The sequence below is a fragment of the Pyrus communis genome, chromosome 8, assembly GCF_963583255.1.
Source record: "Pyrus communis chromosome 8, drPyrComm1.1, whole genome shotgun sequence".
In the NCBI taxonomy this organism is placed as follows: Eukaryota; Viridiplantae; Streptophyta; class Magnoliopsida; order Rosales; family Rosaceae; genus Pyrus; species Pyrus communis.
The window spans coordinates 9,760,057-9,779,581 of NC_084810.1; the positions used below are offsets into that span (position 1 = coordinate 9,760,057).

A 19,525-nucleotide genomic window follows, 5' to 3' on the forward strand; every position below is an offset into this window, starting at 1 on the left:
TTAGGGTTTCTGAAATTAGGGATTTAGTTTTCTAGGGAAGGTTTTGCATTTTCTGGGGAAGGATTTCGTTTTCTGAGGAAGGATTTAGTTTTCTGGTTTTGGGGAAGGTTTTGCATTTTCTGGGGAAGGATGATTTCTGAATTCTGCGAGAGAGATAGAGAGAGAGACAGAGAGAAAGACGCAGAGTAGAAAATAGGGGAATAAGGCTATAAGCCCACGGTTTTATTTGTCTGTTTTGCAATTAAACCATAAACTGTTTTGCAATTATGCAATTATAGTATTATACCATAAACTGTTGTGCAATTATACCATAAATTTAATGCTCCTGGCTGCCATAAATTGTTGCCATAAATTGTGTCCATGTGCCATAAATTGGCACTTAGAAAAATTGTTAGAAATTGTTAGAAATTGGCACTAAAGGGGTATATAAATTAATTAATAAATTGTTAGAAATTGTTAGAAATTGTTAGAAATTGGCACTAAAAGGGTATATAAATTAATTAATAAATTGTTAGAAATTGGCACTAAAGGGGTATATAAATTAATTAATAAATTGTTAGAAATTGTTAGAAATTGGCACTAAAGGGTTATATAAATAAATTAATAAATTGTTAGAAATTGGCACTAAAGGGGTATATAAATTAATTGATAAATTGTTAGAAATTGTTGGTATATAAATTAATTAATAAATTGTTGGTTCATTAATTGTATGCATGCATCTATTGTTTATTGTTTAGGGTATTGAAGAATATGGCTTCTTCTTCTAAGAAAAATTTTGCTTGGCAATGGACAAAAGATTTGGATCCTGTCACTAAGCACTTCTATTGTGTTTTTTGTAACCACAAATGCACGGGTTCAATTTCTAGATTCAAGCATCACTTGGGTGGTGTAAGTTCGGGAGGAATGATAAGTTGTAAAAAAGTCCCACCCAATGTGAAGGAAGAATGTATTGCTAATGTTATGGGAACTAAAGAAAAGAGGAAAGCTAGTCATGAGTTGTGTCGTGGTGGTGGAGAAGAAAGTGCAAGTGTCGATATGGGCACAACAAGGACAACATATGTAAGTAGTGGGAGTGGGAGTGCGAGTGCCACACATTCACAACAAACCGGTTCTTTTCTACCACCTAGGTCAAGGGGACCACTTGATAGGTATGTTACATCGGAAGCTCGTCAAACCACGTTGAATGCACCTTTCAAAAAAGAGGAAAGAAGACAAGACTCCCAAGCATTGGCCCGATGGTTCTACACTAGTGCCATTCCATTCAATGCGGCAAACAATGAATATTGTGTTAATGCAATGAAATTGGTGTCCAATTTTGGTCCCGGCTTTGATGCTCCTACAAGCCATGAATATAGAACTTGGATGCTCAAAGAAGAAGTTGATGATGTACAAAGTATGATGAAAGAACATCAAAAGGCTTGGAAGAGATATGGATGCACTATTATGTCGAATGGATGGTCGGATGGCAAAAGTAGATGTTTAATCAACTTTCTTGTCAATAGCCCTCAAGGTACTTGGTTCTTGAAATCGGTTGATGCATCGGCCTCTATTAAGAATGGAGATTTGTTGTATGGCTATTTGGATGACGTTATTCAAGAAATTGGGGAGGAGAATGTGGTTCAAGTTATATCTGACAATGCTTCGAACTACAAGAATGCCGGGGCAAAACTTATGGAGAGGAAAGAGAAGGTGTGGTGGACTCCATGTGCGGCTCATTGCATTGATTTGATGCTAGAAGATATTTCTAAGATGGCATGATTTGATGACACACTCAAACGTGCTAGGTGTATTTCAAAGTATCTATATGGGCATCAATGGGTACTAGCTTTGATGAGAAAGTACACTAACAATTCGGAAATTCTTCGTCCGGCGGTCACTAGGTTTGCCACTTCTTTCCTTACACTACAAAGCTTACAAAAGTAAAAGGAAAATCTTGTTGCTTTGTTTACCTTTCAAGAATGGTCGGAAAGTACCTATGCAAAATCCCGTGAAGCAAAGTTGGCTAAGCATCATGTGTTATATGATCGTGAGTTTTGGGGTCGAGTTTCCTTTTGCATTAAGGGCGTTCTTCCTCTTGTTTGTGTTTTGAGAGAGGTTGATTCGGAGGAGAGACCCTCCCATGGGTTTTATATATGAGTTGATGGATGCCACAAAAGAGAAAATTGCAAGCAATCTTAACAAAGTGGAGAAAAAAATATATGCCTATTTGGAGAAAGATAGATCGTAGATGGGACGATCAACTTCATCAACCACTACATGCGGCGGGCTATTACTTAAACCCATAATTTCGATATGAGGATAATTTCTCAGATACTGATGAAGTACGAAATGGGTTGTTTGCTTGCATGGATAGGTTGCTTGGGAAAGGGAAAGAACGTGAAGAGGCCGATGTTCAATTGGATTTATTTACTCATGAGCGTGGTCCATTTGCGGATTCTATGGCTATGCAAACTAGGAAAAAGCGAATACCAAGTAAGATTTAATTAGTTAATTGTTAATATCTTTTTATCATTAACCTTTAAATTACTTACCTTATTAATATTGTTTTTTTAGCGGCTTGGTGGGAGCGCTTTGGGCATAAAACACCCGAGTTAACGAAATTTGCTATCCGAGTTCTAAGCCTTACTTGTAGTGCATCGGGATGTGAGGAATTGGAGCACATTTTCAATGGTAAGTAAATATATTATTAGTATCTTAAGTGTCATTTTTGCTTAAAATGTTTAGACTTGAATAATAGAATTGATTTATTTGTAGATTCATACAAAACGAAGGAATAGGCTTGAACACAAAAGGCTTAATGCTTTAGCCTATGTCAAGTACAATTTGGCTTTACAACAAAGAAGTAAGAAAAGGATGGAGAAGTATGATCCTATTGTTGTGGAAGAAATTGCCTCCGATGATGAATGGATAACAGAGATAGAAGATCCCGTTATTCCCGAAGATCCTACATGGCTTGAGGATGAGTTATTGTATAATGTTGAGGCCGTAAGGAATGTGCCAACCCCGGTTTATGAAGGTGGCTCATACATTCGAGAGCCTAGAGAGTCTTCTCCTCCTCCTCCTCCTCCTCCTCTTCGTGAGCCTACTCCTCCTCCTCGTGAGCCTACTCCTCCTCCTTCTCCTCGCAAGCCTACTCAACCTCGGGGTCCTATTACATACAAAAGAAAACGGGGTAATGAAGAATCCTCAAGTAGAACTAGAAGAAGTGTGGAATATGATTCGGAAGATTCTTTTGATGAAATGATGAGATACCCGACAAGTTCATCTAGAGTTGGCAATGAAGAGGATGATGTTGCCTTTTATTTAGATGAAGAGGATTTAGATGAATGATTTATATCTTTGTTTGTACTTTGATTTATATGAAGATGATTTGGATGAATGATTGTTTTCTTTGTTTGTATTACCTTTTGAATGATGATTTTGGGTGATATTACCTTTGAATGATGAATTTAAATGATATTATCTTTTGAATGACTATGGATTTGAATGAAAAATTGAGAATGGATGTTTATTTTACATAGTATTATTTTTTATACAATTATATGTATAATATATAAAACATATATATATATATAAAAATTAAATCCTGTAAGGCTTCGCCTCACGCCTCACGCCTCACGCCTCACGCCTAGGCTAGGCTTCGCCTCAGACGCCTCGCCCACGCCTCACGCTTTTAATACATTGGTTACGACAGAAGTAGTAATAAGCTAATTCTTTCTAGACATGTGATTCATGATGAAAATATGTTTCCTTACAAGAATAAAGATACAACATTCACTGGGAATACAAGTATGCCATAGAATACAAGGATATCTCCTATTGTTGTTCAGTTGTCCACCTCTAGTACAAATTCACAAGTAGAGGCTTCTCAATCTCGAGGGCAACAAAGCACAAGTCCAGAACCTATTGGAGAACAGTTCAGGTACAGTACATAGGGGTCAAGTTCTTCAGTTCAAGCTTTGGCAGATTCTCAGAATGCATCTCATGGGTCCTCTGCAACTTCTCCTTCAGCATCTACTTAAGGTACAATATCATTGTTACTTGTCCATGAAGCTTCACAATTGGAGGTAATCCTATCACTCTCTCATTCTTCATCATCATCAGTTATTCCTGAAGATTCAAGTCATCCTATGGTTACAAGATTAAAGTCAGGTGCAATTACAAAGAGATCATATACTGGTTTCAGTGCTTCATATCCAGAATTACAAACCTTGCAATTGAATGATGAATATGAGTTTTCTGGTGGATTTTCTTCCATGCTGCAATCAAAGATTCAGAAGCCTTCAACATTTAGAAAAGCATCTACCATTCTTCATTGGCAAACTGCAATGTAGGATGAGTATGATGTCCTCAAGGCTCAAGGGATATAGTGGTTAGTTCATCCTCCACGTGACAGATCAATCATTGGGAGTAAGTGGGTTTATAAAATCAAGAAAAATCTTGATGGAAGTGTTTCTAGGTACAAAGCCAGATTAGTGGCTAAAGGGTTTTCACAAGAACAAGGTCTAGATTATTAAAAAAACCTTCAGTCCAGTAGTGAGACACACTACAGTAAGGTTAATATTATCTTTGGCAGCTATATATAAATGGGAATTGAGGCAATTAGATATAAAGAATGTTTTTCTCAATGAGGGCAAACCATTGCAGGATCCTACTTTGTACAGAAGCATGGTTGGTTCTTTACAGTACTTAACATTCACGCATCTAGACATAGCCTATGCTATGAATTCAGTGTGCCAGTTCATGACATCACCAATAGATGTGCATTTGTGTGCTGTCAAACGAATTATCAGATATCTACAAGGGACTGCAGAATGTGGAGTCAATTATTCTTCTGACACAGAGGTGAACTTAACAGCATTCTCGGATGCAGATTGGGCAGCTGATCTAAATACAAGGAGGTCAGTAACTGGTTATGTTGTTTACCTTGGTAACAATCTTATTTCGTGGCAATCTAAGAAGCAAACTTCTATTTTGAGAAGCTCAACAGAAGTAGAATACAAGGCATTGGCACACACTGCAGTAGATGTAGCTTGGATTAGATTAATCTTGAAGGACTTGAGGGTTGTGTTATCTGTTCCATTAACCATAAACTGTGACAATATGTTTGCCATAGCACTTAGTGCTAATCCTGTGTATCATTCAAGGATTAAACACCTTGATACTGACTACCATTTCGTAAGGGATAGAGAGTACATAATGGTGATTTAGTGATTGAATATTTGCCTACGGATGAACAGACAGTTGATGTTCATACTAAGGGATTACACAATCTTGTGTTTACTAGATATTATTTCAATCTCAAACTAGGTTACCCTAGTTGAGATTGAGGGGGGGATGTTGACTCATATCGATTGTGAAGATGCCACATCATATGCCATGTCATCAAGAAAATAGTTAATAGTTAGTTACAGAGGTTATGAGAAAGCTAACTGTATAAAAGAGTTAGTTAGAGAAATGAAATGTGTGAGTTGTGTATAAAAAAGGCTGTGAGCAACACATTGTACTTATCGACTACAACTCTATCAATACAATCTCTCATTTCTTCTCTCTCAATCTCTCTCTCTCTCTCTAAATTCTTTCTGCTTCTCTTTACTTCTGTTCTTCTGGTATTTTAATTCAATACTGTTAAGAGTAACCAATCAGTTCAAAATCGACACTCATGCTTGCGTACGTGTTAACTGTCAGTTGTTGATCTATGTGATGGTTATAATAATCTTAATTATAGTTTGACAACTGACAATTCTCCTATATTTTGTCAACATATGTTAAAAAGTTTGCTGATTATTTTCTATTTATGATTAAAGAAACTAACTAATCGTTTCCTAAAGTATATTTATATATATATATATTATTTTTTTTGTTGAAAATTCTCCATCTATTTCCTTCTCTCTCTCTCCATATAAAAGATTGATCAATTTTGCTCTTTTTCGTCATGGATTGAAAGACTTATGAGTACGTTTCGATCAATTTAAAAATAATTTTGTTAGTTATTTCAACACAAGGCTAGAAGCCTAGAATTACAAAAAAAAAAAAAAAAAAACAATTAAGTTATGTCGTACCAGGAGAGTATGTTTTATATGACTAAAATGATCATATGTTTGAATTAATTCCGCAGCAAAAGATTGTCATTGAGGTGCAGATGAGAAGCAGAAGACGTCGTGCCAAGGCCATGAAGATAGCTGCTGTCGCTGATGGTGCCTATACTACTTCTGCTCATATTTTTTTATGTCTTCATCATTTTTAAAAAATAGGAAAACTAATGAAAAATGCTTGAAAACTTTGAGTTTTAACGACAATGACAAAATAAAGGGTAAAATGAATAGTACCAAGATTGACTTTTTAGTGTAAAAATGTGGTTTTTCGTTAAAGTGAATAGTACTGATAATTTTTCGTTAAAGTTCCTTTAAAAAATTTGATAGTATATGTACTTCATTAATTTACAAAAAGCAAAAGAATTATGGCACGTAAACATATTTTTACGGGGATTTAAGAATGAAATTCGTTATGTATAATATTTGTAGGTGTTAATTCATTGGCTTTCAATGAGGAAAAGAAAGACCAGATGGTGATAATTGGAGATGGAATTGATGCAGCTAGCTCTCTCTCTGAGGAAGAAGGTTGGCCATGCTACCTTAGTGACTGTGGAAGAAATAGTACTGGAAGATATATGATATTTGAGAAACTGAAAAAAGGAAAAAAGAAAAAAAGAGGAGCCATAGATATCATATATGCCAATTTGATCTGCATGCATGGATAAAATCATCGATTTTATATCATGCTCAAGCATCTTCATATTGGTGGTAATCATAACTTTATCCATATATGGTGCTACAAAGCGGTTTATGGTTATGTATGTAGATCTTCAACGGATGTTCTATTAAGCCTGACTATTTTTATTTTTGTTTTCGTTGATTGTGTGATATTGAATGCCAAAGGCGGCCTATCCAGCCACCATGCTTAATTTACGAACTTTTCTTACCTGCCTGTTGCGTAAAATCATTATTTATGCAAGAAATTGTCGTTCAATTGGTTAAAAATATTTATCTATTTCTAAGATGTTCCAAATTCGATTTCTCCTGCTTGAGTCAAAAAGTTCAAATAGTTGCATCTGTGTTAAAATGATCATACGGTTAGAAGGACAGACAAAATTCTATACAAAAAATTCTTTAAATCTCAAACTTTTTTTTTAGAATAAATATCAAGTAAAATAACTCAACAATTTGAAATAACAATTATGGACAAGTCACTGGAATGGCCCTAGTCCTTGTATTCTCCAATGCGTTGCACATTCATACTTCCTAATCATTTTTTGGTGCTTAATCACAAAAATATTTATACAAGTAAAACGAATTATATAGTCATAATGTTGGAACTAAACCCATTTTATGACAATAGGAAATTTATTGCTTAATAGAGTTATAGTTACAAAATTATTTTTTGACGTAGTTATTCTTAATGAAAGTTGGATATATGGATACAAAGAACAACATTAGTAGTGGAGAATGAAAATTTTCAAGACATAGCCATTGGAAAAAAAAGTGCATGCATGCATGCATGCAGTGCTCTCTTTAATGCTAAAGTTTCTTGATGCCCATGAAGAGATGCGAAGATTCTTCGCCTAATGGTGAAAATAAAAGCTCCAAGTATCCTACAAGAACAATGGGTAAAGAAAGACAAGGCTCGATTTAATATTTTTTTGGATGAGGAACACTTTCCTTATGTTCCTAAGTATAATTCCATGCCATTTAAAGAATAGTTATATCAAAAGGCCGGAGGGAATTTTTTTGTTCCATCCCCAATCAAGCCTCAGTCTAAGAGGATTGTCAATTTATTTGAGGAAGAAGTTAGGCCACTTGTTCTTTCGTCTAAAATTGAAAATTTGGTTGGCATAGAAGAAAAAGTTAGGCCAGCTATTTTTTTGTTGAGACAAAAAATTTGGTTGGCTTAGAAGCAAACATTTTTGATGTTTTGTGAAAGGAATTTTTCAATACAAACAAAGCCGAAACACAGGCTCAGATGAAGAAACCATCTCATTGATATGGTTGTTGGTAGTTTCGCCGATACGAAGAGATCCCGTTTGGCTGAATTATTCAAGTTAAAAGCCAAAATTGGCAACATGATTATGCTTGGGGTATACAATAGCTCAACGAATTTGGCGGCCGAGAATAAAAAATATTTGGCCAAGTCAAGAATATTTGAAGATGATCCTTTATTAGGCCTGAAGCGAAATCAAAGTAAAAACGTTGATATAAAAAATCTCAGCTCGGAATAAAACATCATTGACCTGCTCCTCATAATGGTTCGGCCATTTTTGGTTTCGTTTGCTAGGAAAATAATAACTTTTATTTTCTTAACTATCCTACTGTTTAGATTGATAATTAAGAAAATAAAGGGGCAACAAGCGGTTGTCTGCCCAAAAAAAAAAAGAAAGAGTACAATTTTAATGGCCATCCACTTTAATTGTTAGACCTTCATGTGGACGAGTTGGTTTATTCGGTGAAAAGGTTCATATTATTGTTTCTCTAAACATCAATAAATTTCATTTTGTTTCACAAGACGATACTAGAAAATAAGGGTGATGTGTTCGGTGATCAACTAGAGACAAGATTAATTTCCTTAACCATTTGGCGTGCAAGCAGAAGGTCACGAAAACTTGGGGCAATGTTTGGACCCAACTTTGCACGCTCTCGGCCCATACGTTAAGAATCAGGATTGGTTTTCGGATAAAAATTGAATCAATTGCATAATAAATCTAGGTTAAGAATCCTAGTTGAAGGCGACGAGATTTGGAGGTAGTAATGTTTTGATCGAGAATAATTCCGAGTATATTCAGAGAATATGTCGAAGAATTGATATATTATCAAAACTATATCATTCGATAGATTTGGCCATCAAGGAATTCACCCCCTATAAACACAAGATGTTTTGCAACGTAGAAAACCCCCTTCAACTTAACAAACAACTTAAAACGCTCTACATGAAGTCCTTCATACATTTTTTGAGGAAAAAAAAATACTATCCTAACCCTTCCGTTAACACATCTTCAATTCAGATAAGTTAATATGATTGTGTTGACAACTGATGACATCTTCAGTTTGGACTAACAACATTGGAGTTGTAGAATCAAGCGATCAAAGGAGCATCTTCAGTTTAGACAAATAGAATTGCTTCTAGTTGGTTGGTTATCTATCCAAGTCTCAGTCGGTGAAGAAGCTTTTAGCTTATTCACTGAAAGAAGTCATTTCATTAGCTTCCCAGTGAAGTGGAGTGTTCTATGATTGGTTACTCTCAAGTGCATTTTTCAGTTTGACATTCAGACGGCCGAATCATGTTCACCATCAAAACACTCATCTCCTTTAAATACATGTGTCCTTCTAGCTCAATACTGATTCGGCACTCCTATACTCTAACAAATATGATGGAGGCAGCCGAACCACGTGTTCCTTCCTTGGCCATAATCACTCGAGTAGGGAAGTTAGCAGCGCATTCGAAACTACCACCACCACCGCATCTATTTTACTCGCCCGGCTGAGCTTGGTTGCAAGTTGGCATGTCCGCATTCATAAAAAGGACATAATTAGGTCATAGTTACTCGGCTTGTGCGCCATGCAGGTTTTGTGATTTTTAGGGTCAACACATACTACTATTAGGTTTGTAGAACCCTACATTTGTGCCACATTAATATAATAAACGAAATTGAAACAGAATGACCAAATTGATTTGCGACAACAAATTTCTCACACAAAATTAATTGATCTTGAAATTAACAAACTAAAATGAAAAGTTAGCTCAATGTTATAGACCATTTGTCATAAAAACCTAAAATAAATGACAAAATAAAATTTGCACCTATAAAATTATCACCTATTCAAACTCAAACTTTCCTGCAGCACTTGCGTCACAAATGGCGTTCATTAATGACATCGGTTCTCATCGACCACCCCAGCCAACGCATTGAGCGGCAAAAATATTGGGGCTAGTACAAATTTGATTATACAATTTTTTTTAACAAAAATAATTATTATGATTAAAGAGTATGAGAGAGTTCGAAACTATTATAATAATTTAAGAGAGGGGAAGATTTAAACTTGGGACGCACGAGTAGAGACCTAACATTCTATAGCTAAGTTGGGGCTAGCATGTGATGCTTTTTCCAAGTACCTTTACCTTATATTCTGTGTACTATAGCTGTGCTGACTTATTACTTATATTGCTAAGTTACTATGTTTGGGTGAAGAAATTTAAGATTACTAAGGAATTTAAAAATGACGGAAATTGAAATGACGAGATTTTATTTTCTAGAATTTGTAAATTTTCTTGTTTGGTTAACCTAAAAAAACAATGGAATTGAATACAGAATTTGTTATTTTTAAACTCTCAATCATAGAAATTGAGAAATGACACCTATTTACATGAAATTTGAACTTGGGATTTGGAGGTCCCAAATAACAAGTTTTTTTTTTCCACGCGGAAATTCTAAATTTATATGTTTATGAATCCAAACAAGAGAATTGGTGCCTGTCAATTTATGAAAAAGGGTTGGGCTAAGTTTATTTTAATAAAAAAATCATGCTATAACTTTATTTAATAAAAAAGACTTAAATTTTAATGAAAAACTCTTAAATTTTAATAAAAATGACAAAATAACTTAAATTTTAATGAAAAAAAATATATAATTTTAATATTAAAAAAATTATAAGAAAAATGACGCGCAGACCCCGCATCCTCATACACACTTTTTATGAAACTTAACTGTAGATGAAGATTAATTATATATGTAGTTATTTAATATATATATATATATATATATATATATATATGTGTTTGTATATCTCTATGTGTGTGTAAAAACAATAGAAAATTCCTAATCCTACTTCTGTGGATATAATCTACAAGGGACGAATTTGACTAAATTCGTGAACAAGCACTAGTCTAATACAAATGCGAAGAAAATATTGGAAAATATAAAATTGTTAGAGAGAAAGAGGAGAGGTGTTGTTGTTAGGGAGAGTAGTTGATGGAGGAGAAGGAGATGAAGAATAATGAGGCGATGATGAAGTACTGTAGGTGCTTTACCTAGGTTTTTTTTTTCTTTTCATTATCTTGTCCTTATCATTAAATAAAGTTATAGGATGACTTTTGATTAAAACTCAGAGTTTTAAAGCCCGTCTTATTAGTTTGAAACTATTATAATAATTTAAGAGAAGGGATAGATTTAAACTCGGGATGCACGAGAAGAAACCTAACATTCTATGGCTAAGTTGGGGCTAGCATGTGATGCCTTTTCCGAGTATTTTACCTTATATTTTTGGCATATTTGTCGATTTACCCCTGAACTTGTGTGGAGATACCAATTTGCACCCTGAACTTTAATTTTAGTCGATTACTCCCTTGAACTTTTATAATTAGGTTTCCGAGTATTTTACCTTATATTCTTGGCATATTTGTCGATTTACCCCATGAACTTGTATAGAGCTGCCAATTTGCCCCCTGAACTTTAATTTTAGTTGATTACTCCCTTGAACTTATATAATTAGGCAATTTCTCCCTTGAACTATAATTTTAGCAGATTACCCCCTTGAACTTTTATAAATAATCAATTTCCCCCTGGTGTTAGATTTTAGAAATTTTCATCCAATTTTCCATCCATCTTGATCATGGAAACAACACATGACAAACTGTATGAGGGCAAAAATGATGAAAAATTGGATGGATGAAAAACTGAATGAAAGTTTTTTAAAATCTAACTTCAGGGGGGGGGGGGGTTATTGGCTATTTATAAAAATTCAAGGGGGTAATCGACTAAAATTCAAATTCAAGGGGGAAATTGGCTAATTAAAAAAGTTCAACGGAGAAATTGGCAGCTGCATACAATTTCATGGGGCAAATCAACAAATACCTCTATATTCTTTGTACGATAGCTGCTGACTTATTCCTTATATGCTAAGTTACTAATTGACTTGCTTAAATTGACTTTCGAAGTCGTCTTCTCTTTATTGGTCGAAGTCGTCTTCTTAAATTATAGAAAATGAGTAAGCAAAAACGGGTGGCATAGTCTGGAAGGTCACCAGTGTACGTTCAAACCGCAAAACGTGGATCGCCATTCGTTCGTCAAGGTGCATTCACACCATCAGACGAAATCACAAGCAGCTGTACTAGAATGGTGGACCCTATAAAAGAAACCTACACTGATCAGTTTTCTCTTCACTCGCATTCTTACAGAATAAGAACATCCATCCATATACGACATACGACTAGATCTTCTTGGAAAACCCAAAATCTTGGTTTTGTTCAGTACTAATACTAGTGGAGAATATGAAGGTATGTATATACACTAATCCCGAAACATGTATGTTTTGTTTGTACTTCATAGCTAATATGATTTTCCCGGAAAAATTAACCCTTTCTTCATTTTCATTTGAAAGGTTTAATGGTCTAAATCCCTTGAAAGTTTACATCTTTAGTTCATATGGTTGATATTCATAACTTGATTTTGACATGTTTGTCTGGTTGGTTGCATGATCTGCTACAGCAAACCATAACCATTGAGGCGCAGTTTAGATGTGCAAAATGTCGGTCCAAGGCCATGGAAATAGCTGTTGCAGAAGACGGTGTGTTTTGTACTCCTTAGAGTATATGTGTTCATGTTAATTTGATCAACAAAGTGCAAAACAAAAGAAAACTATTGTAAGCTAATTAATCAAATTTGTTAAATTTTTGTATGATAAAATGTTTTTCAATTGTATATAATGTTGCAGGTGTAACATCAGTGGCCTTTAAGGGGGCCAATAGAGATCAACTGGTGATTACTGGAGACGGAGTTGATGCAGCGGGGTTGGCCAAGTCATTGAGGAAGAAGCTTGGCCATGCAGACTTGCTGAGTGTAGAAGAAAAGTGAACCATAAAAAGAAAACAAAATCATGCATGCATATGATACAAGAGAAAAACTTTCTGTCACCACCCTCACCAGTTGGAATTCTACATCAATAAGCCACCACGAACGAGTGCTTGCACCATTTTGTAGGGGAACTTGCATCATTTTCAGGGAAATGACTGTTTGTTTGGAAGTCATAATCGTATTTTAAATTTAGTACTAGATTTGTAGTTGAACACTTAATGTAACACCGACTAGTTTGTTTGTTGGGAAGTCATAATCATTTTGTCAAAAAAAAAAAAAAAAAAATCTCTCTTTCCGAGCCATCTCTCTCTCCCCTTTCAAATAAAAAAAATAAAAAATAAAAAATAAAAAAGAAAAAAAAAACAGCAAAAAAAGAAAAAAAGAAAAAAAAAAACCATAGCCTACTATCTCGACTGATTTTGTGGCTGCACGGACTAGTGCACTCGGATCTATCAACTCCACTTTATTATGCGTTTCGGATCTGGCATCTCCTGCCTTATGCGATTAGATCTTAAGGTTGGGGCTGGTGCCATTGGATTTGGTGGCTTAGCTGCGTTATGCGATTAGATTGTAGGGCGCTTGACGTGTGGAAAGCGAAATCCACTAGAGCGGTGAAGTTGCAGGGGGTCTTGCCATGAGTGTCCTTGTCCTTCACTAACATGAGTTGACCAGTGGAAACCAGAATCTCATTAGAGCGGCGAAGTTGCAAGGGGCCTTGGCATGAGTGTCCTTGTCCTTTATGGAGATGAGCTGACCAGTGGTTCCTTTCTCGGAGTTGTGCAGTTGTGTTTTGCTCGCCTTGTTAGTGTCATGGTCGTGTTGTCGTGATGGCAGATTTGGTCTTCCACTTTGAGCGATGAGTTATGTGGTAACGTATGTCAATGATAACTTGATGTGGTCTAACTCTACTGCAATAACTTTATGTGGCCCCACTATTTAGCGATGACCAATGTGGATAGTATAACTCTATTGCATCTATCGTTTATTGTGACATATCAGTACTGGTAGCAATTGTGCTTGTGGTATCCTTTTAGGGTTTACTGTGGAAATTCACTCCAGATCAATTTATTGGTCACTGGAATAACGTACCCAATGACACCCTTGTATTTACTTGAGATGAATAATGAAATACCACTATATTGTTCCTTGTAAAAAAGAGAGAATCATTTTGACATGGAGGTTGACTTTTAGCTTGCAATATCTCAATCCCACATTGGTGATATATGGGGAGATCTTGGGTACTTAAGCTACTAAGAATCTATTCAACTTTTGGTTAAGAACACTGCAGAGTTATTATGCCCTTGTACCAATTTATGCCCCTATTTTCGTTGATGCATGCGTGGTTAGGGTTACATTGAAATAGGAGATGCATCTTGATCTTTTCATATCACTACTGGGCAAAAATTACATTTGCGATGGCAGATTGCAGTCAAAATATCATTCTGCTGTCGCCAAACGCTTTTGTGACGGCATGGCGACGCAATTGGGGGACCAAATAGGTAGCAACGTTCATGCTCTTTTGCAGCGGCAGAGAGCCATCGCTACATATTAGTGACAGTAGAAGCTGTTGCAATCATGCTCCGTCGCCTTTTTCATAATAGTTAGCGACATGGTGATTGTCGTAGCTCATATATTGTGATTTTTACAAAATTTAAATTTGCAATTGTTTTTCTGAATTCTTTGTGAAAAAACAATGGGGGTTGCTGCATCTTTCCTTTTACTTCAATTTCATAAACAAATGGTTGACTCTAAAAACTACCAAACCTATGTGGCGCACAGACCGAGTAACTAACACTATAAGAAAAGATGGCATTTGCGACGTGTAAGGCGGCCCTCACAATAAATATTAAATTTCACTAAAATTTTCTGTGCGCTTAGATTTGGCGCTTTGTTCTGCGCTAAAAGAGAAAAGAAAAGAAAAAATTCAAATGAGACTCAGACGCTCGAGTCTCCCTCTAGCTCTTTGCCTCTCTCCTTCTTGCTTTGCGTCTATCTCCCTCTCTTCAAAAGCTTAAAACCTTCTCTGCCACTCTCGCCATAACCATTGATACTGAGCCACAATTGAACCAGGTAAGGGTTTATGATTCTTGTTCCCTCTCTCAAATCTCCCCTTTCCCTATCCCTAATTTTTTCGTCATCTCTCAATTCTTTCTTTTTGCTTCTAGAAAGTCGAATTCAACATCATCTCTTCTCATTCGGGTAGAATAATTTGTTTTTTGTTGGTGTTGTTTCATCATTTTTCTTCAAATTCCCATCCTATCTATTCTCCATAAGTTCTCTTGTTATTTAGGGGTTTTCCCCCTTTTTTTGTGGTTTTACTTCATCATTACTTGCTAATATTTTTGGTGGATTTTTTTGTAATTGGAGCTATTTTTTTTTGTAATTTTGGCTGTTGTGACAGTGTACTGTATTAATTGTGGTATTATTTTGTCAATTAGGTGATGTAAGGATGAGGATCATAAAGAAAACGATTAAGGGCAAAGTGTGATATACATTTCAATGTGAATTTTAGTTTACTGATGCTTTTGTTGTAGAATTTATTTGATTTAATCCGAGTTTTTCATTTGTATGCTATTACTGCTTATTTTTCCCTATCTGGACTTGGATATAAAGTACTATGCTTTAGAGATTTTGAATCGTGATGCGACCGATGACAGATTTGCAGTAGAGAGTGTTACAGCCACTATTAAGTGAGTAGTTTGATTCAGAATTTGTTTAGTGTCTTTGTATTTCTTACCTTTGAATTGTTATTTTTCGCTTCTTCTATATGTTTGATTTTAACCTTTTATGCCTTGTAGGCAAAATGTTGCTGTGTAATGTGCTACAATAGCCCCTGGTTAGTTGTTTTTGCTTTTCTATAATGTTGTTTTGTATGTATTATCACGAGGACCTTGAATCTTTTACGATGGACATTATGGCTACTCAGATACTTTCCTTAGCAATAAGATGATCTTTCTGCTCTGCCTAGACATTTAAATGTTGTCTCATCTAATTTCATTTTCTCATATACGTACCTTGTAGATGAGGCCAGAATGAAGGAGTTTGGGTTGAAATCAATGTGGAGTCCAAATGGCACAATTAGAAACATTCTAGACGGTTTGTATCTAAGACGTCGTCTCCTTTTACAATTGCACTTTGTTAGTCGGGGTAGGTGATTCCATTATAGCCTTAATTTTGTTCTTGTCCACTTCCACACCTTTTTGATAGACCAAGAACCCTAGAAAGTTGCCTGATCTAACCCCGAAGGCACACTTTCTAGGATTCATATTCAATTTGTGGGTTTTCATTCTCCGCAAAGCTTGTCTAAGGTCTTCCAAGTGTTGGTCTTCAGTTCTAGACTTCACCACGATGTCATCAATGTATACCTCCATGTTATGCCAGATCAAATCATGCAAATTAGCATTCATCACCATTTGATAAGTAGCACCAACATTTTTCAGCTCAAAGGGCATGACTACGTATTCATAAGCTCCTATATGGATGGAAATGCTATATGTCCTAGCCATTTTTATCTGATTATATCCAGCATTTCCATCCATAAAAGATAATACTTTGTGTTTTACAATTGCATCAATGGATAAGTTAGCCATAGGCATAGGGTATTCATCCTTAGGAGTTACTTCATTAATGTTTCTATAATCGACACAACATTGAATGACATTAGTTACAGCTCAACTACAATACATATTTTGCAAGCCTAACAAAGCCTGCCTTTACTAGCTTCTCAATTTCTTCCTTGACTTTTTCTTCTATTTCTTTTGACATCCTCCTTGGTGCTTGTTTTACAGGTCTGTACCTCTTTTTAATAGGCATTCTATGTTCTACTAAGCTGGAGTCTAATCCTAGTATTTCTGTGTAATGCCATGGAAAACAGTCTTTGAATTCGTGCAAAAGATTAACTATCTTTGCCCGATCTACAGTTTATAGCAGGCCACTATGGCCTTGGATCCTTCTCAGTTCCCAAATTAATGGTTTTTAAGGGATCTTGAACTTCGGGTGCTGGCTTATCGGGCTCTGTAGACAAAAATTCTACTGGCTTTGTAGCCTCGAGCTCATCCTCTGGCCAATCCAAGTCATATATACATTCTGCCATGTGGATGGCTGCCTTCATTTCTTCTTCCAAAATTTCTCTTCCTTGATCATCTTTAGTGCCTGAAGTTCCCTTTCCCCACTCTGCTATTTCTTTAGCTGAACTTTCCTTGATCTCTCTTTGTTATCTTCCATAATCCAGCAGTCTCTTGATTAAGGACCTAACTACTACCACCTGGTCCTTTCTCTTTGGATCTGTCATCATTGAAGTTGGCGGGTAGGGATAATATGAGGTCTATCCTATTTCTCTTGAGTAAGAGAAAGTCCTTGTTCTAAGAGCTTTTGGACCATCACCTTAGTAGGGCGACCGTTCTGATCAACATTTAGACATTGTAGGATCCCAACATTAGGATTGTAGAAATTAGCCTTAGCAACATTAGCTATGGGGAGAAATGACCGTGACTCAACCTCCACCATCTCCCCAAATCCTTATTCTGCAGTAGTGGTTTCATGATAAACAACTTGTTGGTGAAAGGTAGATGGTATAAACAAACTCTGGTGTATCTAGTCCCTTTCCAGCAACGCCCCCATAAGAAAAGTTATTGTCTACCACAAAAAAATGCCAACATAATCTTCTTGGATCCTAAGTCTGCTTCTAAGAACACTCAAACAATTCAACAAGAATGAAAGCATGCGATCTAGTGGAGAAGACTACCAACCTGAAGATGGTGCAAAGAAATGTCGGAATCCCTCTCAACTAAAGAACACTCTGTCTTCAAAAATTACTACAAAATGAGAAAATGAAGGCAAGGTAAGGAGTGGAAACTTATCCTTCTTATAGAAGTTCCACAGGACCAAAGAAATGCAAAATTCAAATTCAAACCATGGGAAAGCCTCACATGGAAAGTCTTCAAACTTCAACACAAGCTAGAGAGTTTCAAACTTCAAATTTTCAGTTCCCCCACTCCAAAAAAAAAAAAAAAATAGGAGGGGGAACACAACAACTTCATCAATGGAAGGGCAACAACAAATGTCAAAAGCCTCACACACTCTTCATCAAGATAGTGTGAAGCAAAATCAATTTATGGTGACCAACATAAATCTTCAACATAAAAGCTTCACCTACAAAGCTTCAACATCAAACAAAGCTTCATCAATAGAGAGCAACTACAATTCTCAAAAGCTTCACAGACTCTTGATCAAGATAATGTGAAGCAAAATCAATTTATAGTGCCCAACAAAAGCTTCACTTACAAAGCTTCATCAATGGAGAGCAACTACAATTCTCAAAAGCTTCACACACTCTTGATCAAGATAGTGTGAAGCAAAATCAATTTATGGTGCCTAACAAAAGCTTCACCTACAAAGCTTCAACACAAAAGCTTCAACACCAAAGCTTCACCTACAAAGTTTCAACACAAAAGCTTCACCTACAAAGCTTCAACATCAAAGCTTCGCCAATTAACAAAAAAAAAAAAAAAAACAAAAACAAAAAAAAAACAAAAAAAAAAACAAAAAAAAAAAACAAAAAAAAAAACAAAAAAAAAAGAAAGAAAGGGGCCTAGGCCTCCCCTTTTTTGGGCCTAACAACTTTCATACCAAGTATATATGAAGGAGGAGTTTGGGGAACCACTTAGAAAGGAAAATGGTGAAGTTTTGTTTGGAAAATTGGCTACTAGCAAGACACCTCCTTCGTCAACTCCCTCAACCGGAGACTTGGGGGACTCCTACCATATGCTACTGCACTTCGATACTCGAAAGGTTCACGACTACTCAGTGACTTAGATCTTTCAAGTCCCTAACCAAGAAGTTTTCCTTACTCAGGAAATTAAGGGAACACTGTTTCAACTTACAGGATCCACCCACGAAGTTTCAACATTCAAACTTCAACAAAAGAAAAAATTCAAAGAACTTAGTGAATGATGCCTTAGTGTATTTAACACAACATGTTGAATGAAGTAAAGCTTATTTATTGATATCCTCGATAAATTACAAATACATGCATACACATGAATCAAAACAAACAAACAGAAGGGTCCTTCACAAAGGTTGCTTAGGAAAAGTCTTAGCACTCGGCAAAGCCTCAAAAATAGAAGGCACCGGAGGGTGGTCATTTGGAGCCTCAGTACTAGGCAGGACCCCAAAAAGATGAGGCACTGGAGGTTGATCATTTGGAGCTTCAGTACGTGGTACAGCCCCAGAGGACAAAGGCAATAAATGCCTTTCGAACAAACTCATAAACCTCTGATGATCACTTAAAATCTAACCCTCGAATTCCTGTAACTGGTCAAGCTTTCTCTTCATGTTTGTAGCATAGCTATGTGCGAGCATGTGCAACTGTTTATTCTCGTGCTTAAGCCTTTTGATCTTCTATTTGAAACTTATCACTTCAGCCGCCAACGATTCAACTTGGCAGGTTAGAGCAAATAGGCGTTGGGCCATATTAGACACTAAACTCGCACATTGAACACTGAGATCCAAAGAACCCTTAACAGCCAACTCATCGGACCGTTTGGAAAGTAGTCTGTTATCTTTGGGAATGAGAAAATTCTTAGCCACCAACGAAACAGTCATGTCATTCTTCATCACAGAGTC

General features: G+C 36.0%; 2 protein-coding genes across 2 annotated transcripts; both read left to right on the plus strand.

Moving 5' to 3' along the window:
- The first annotated feature begins 903 nt into the window (after positions 1 to 903).
- Positions 904 to 1,758, plus strand: LOC137742921 (uncharacterized). Its single transcript, XM_068482858.1, has one exon. It carries the CDS (start codon positions 904 to 906, stop codon positions 1,756 to 1,758), a length of 855 nt encoding a protein of 284 aa, XP_068338959.1.
- A 10,469-nt stretch (positions 1,759 to 12,227) lies between these two features.
- LOC137741511 (heavy metal-associated isoprenylated plant protein 47-like) lies at positions 12,228 to 13,161 on the plus strand. The gene is made up of 3 exons (XM_068481216.1): positions 12,228 to 12,324; positions 12,536 to 12,614; positions 12,762 to 13,161. Exons 1-3 carry the CDS (start codon positions 12,319 to 12,321, stop codon positions 12,899 to 12,901), a joined length of 225 nt encoding a protein of 74 aa, XP_068337317.1. The 5' UTR covers positions 12,228 to 12,318; the 3' UTR covers positions 12,902 to 13,161.
- Positions 13,162 to 19,525: the final 6,364 nt, after the last annotated feature.

Bases quoted from the DNA above. Each gene is read 5' to 3' on its own strand.
- LOC137742921 (XM_068482858.1), top strand. From the start codon at position 904: ATGATAAGTTGTAAAAAAGTCCCACCCAATGTGAAGGAAGAATGTATT.
- LOC137741511 (XM_068481216.1), top strand. The intron at 12,615-12,761 runs GTGTGTTTTGTA...ATAATGTTGCAG, and splicing joins AATAGCTGTTGCAGAAGACG to GTGTAACATCAGTGGCCTTT.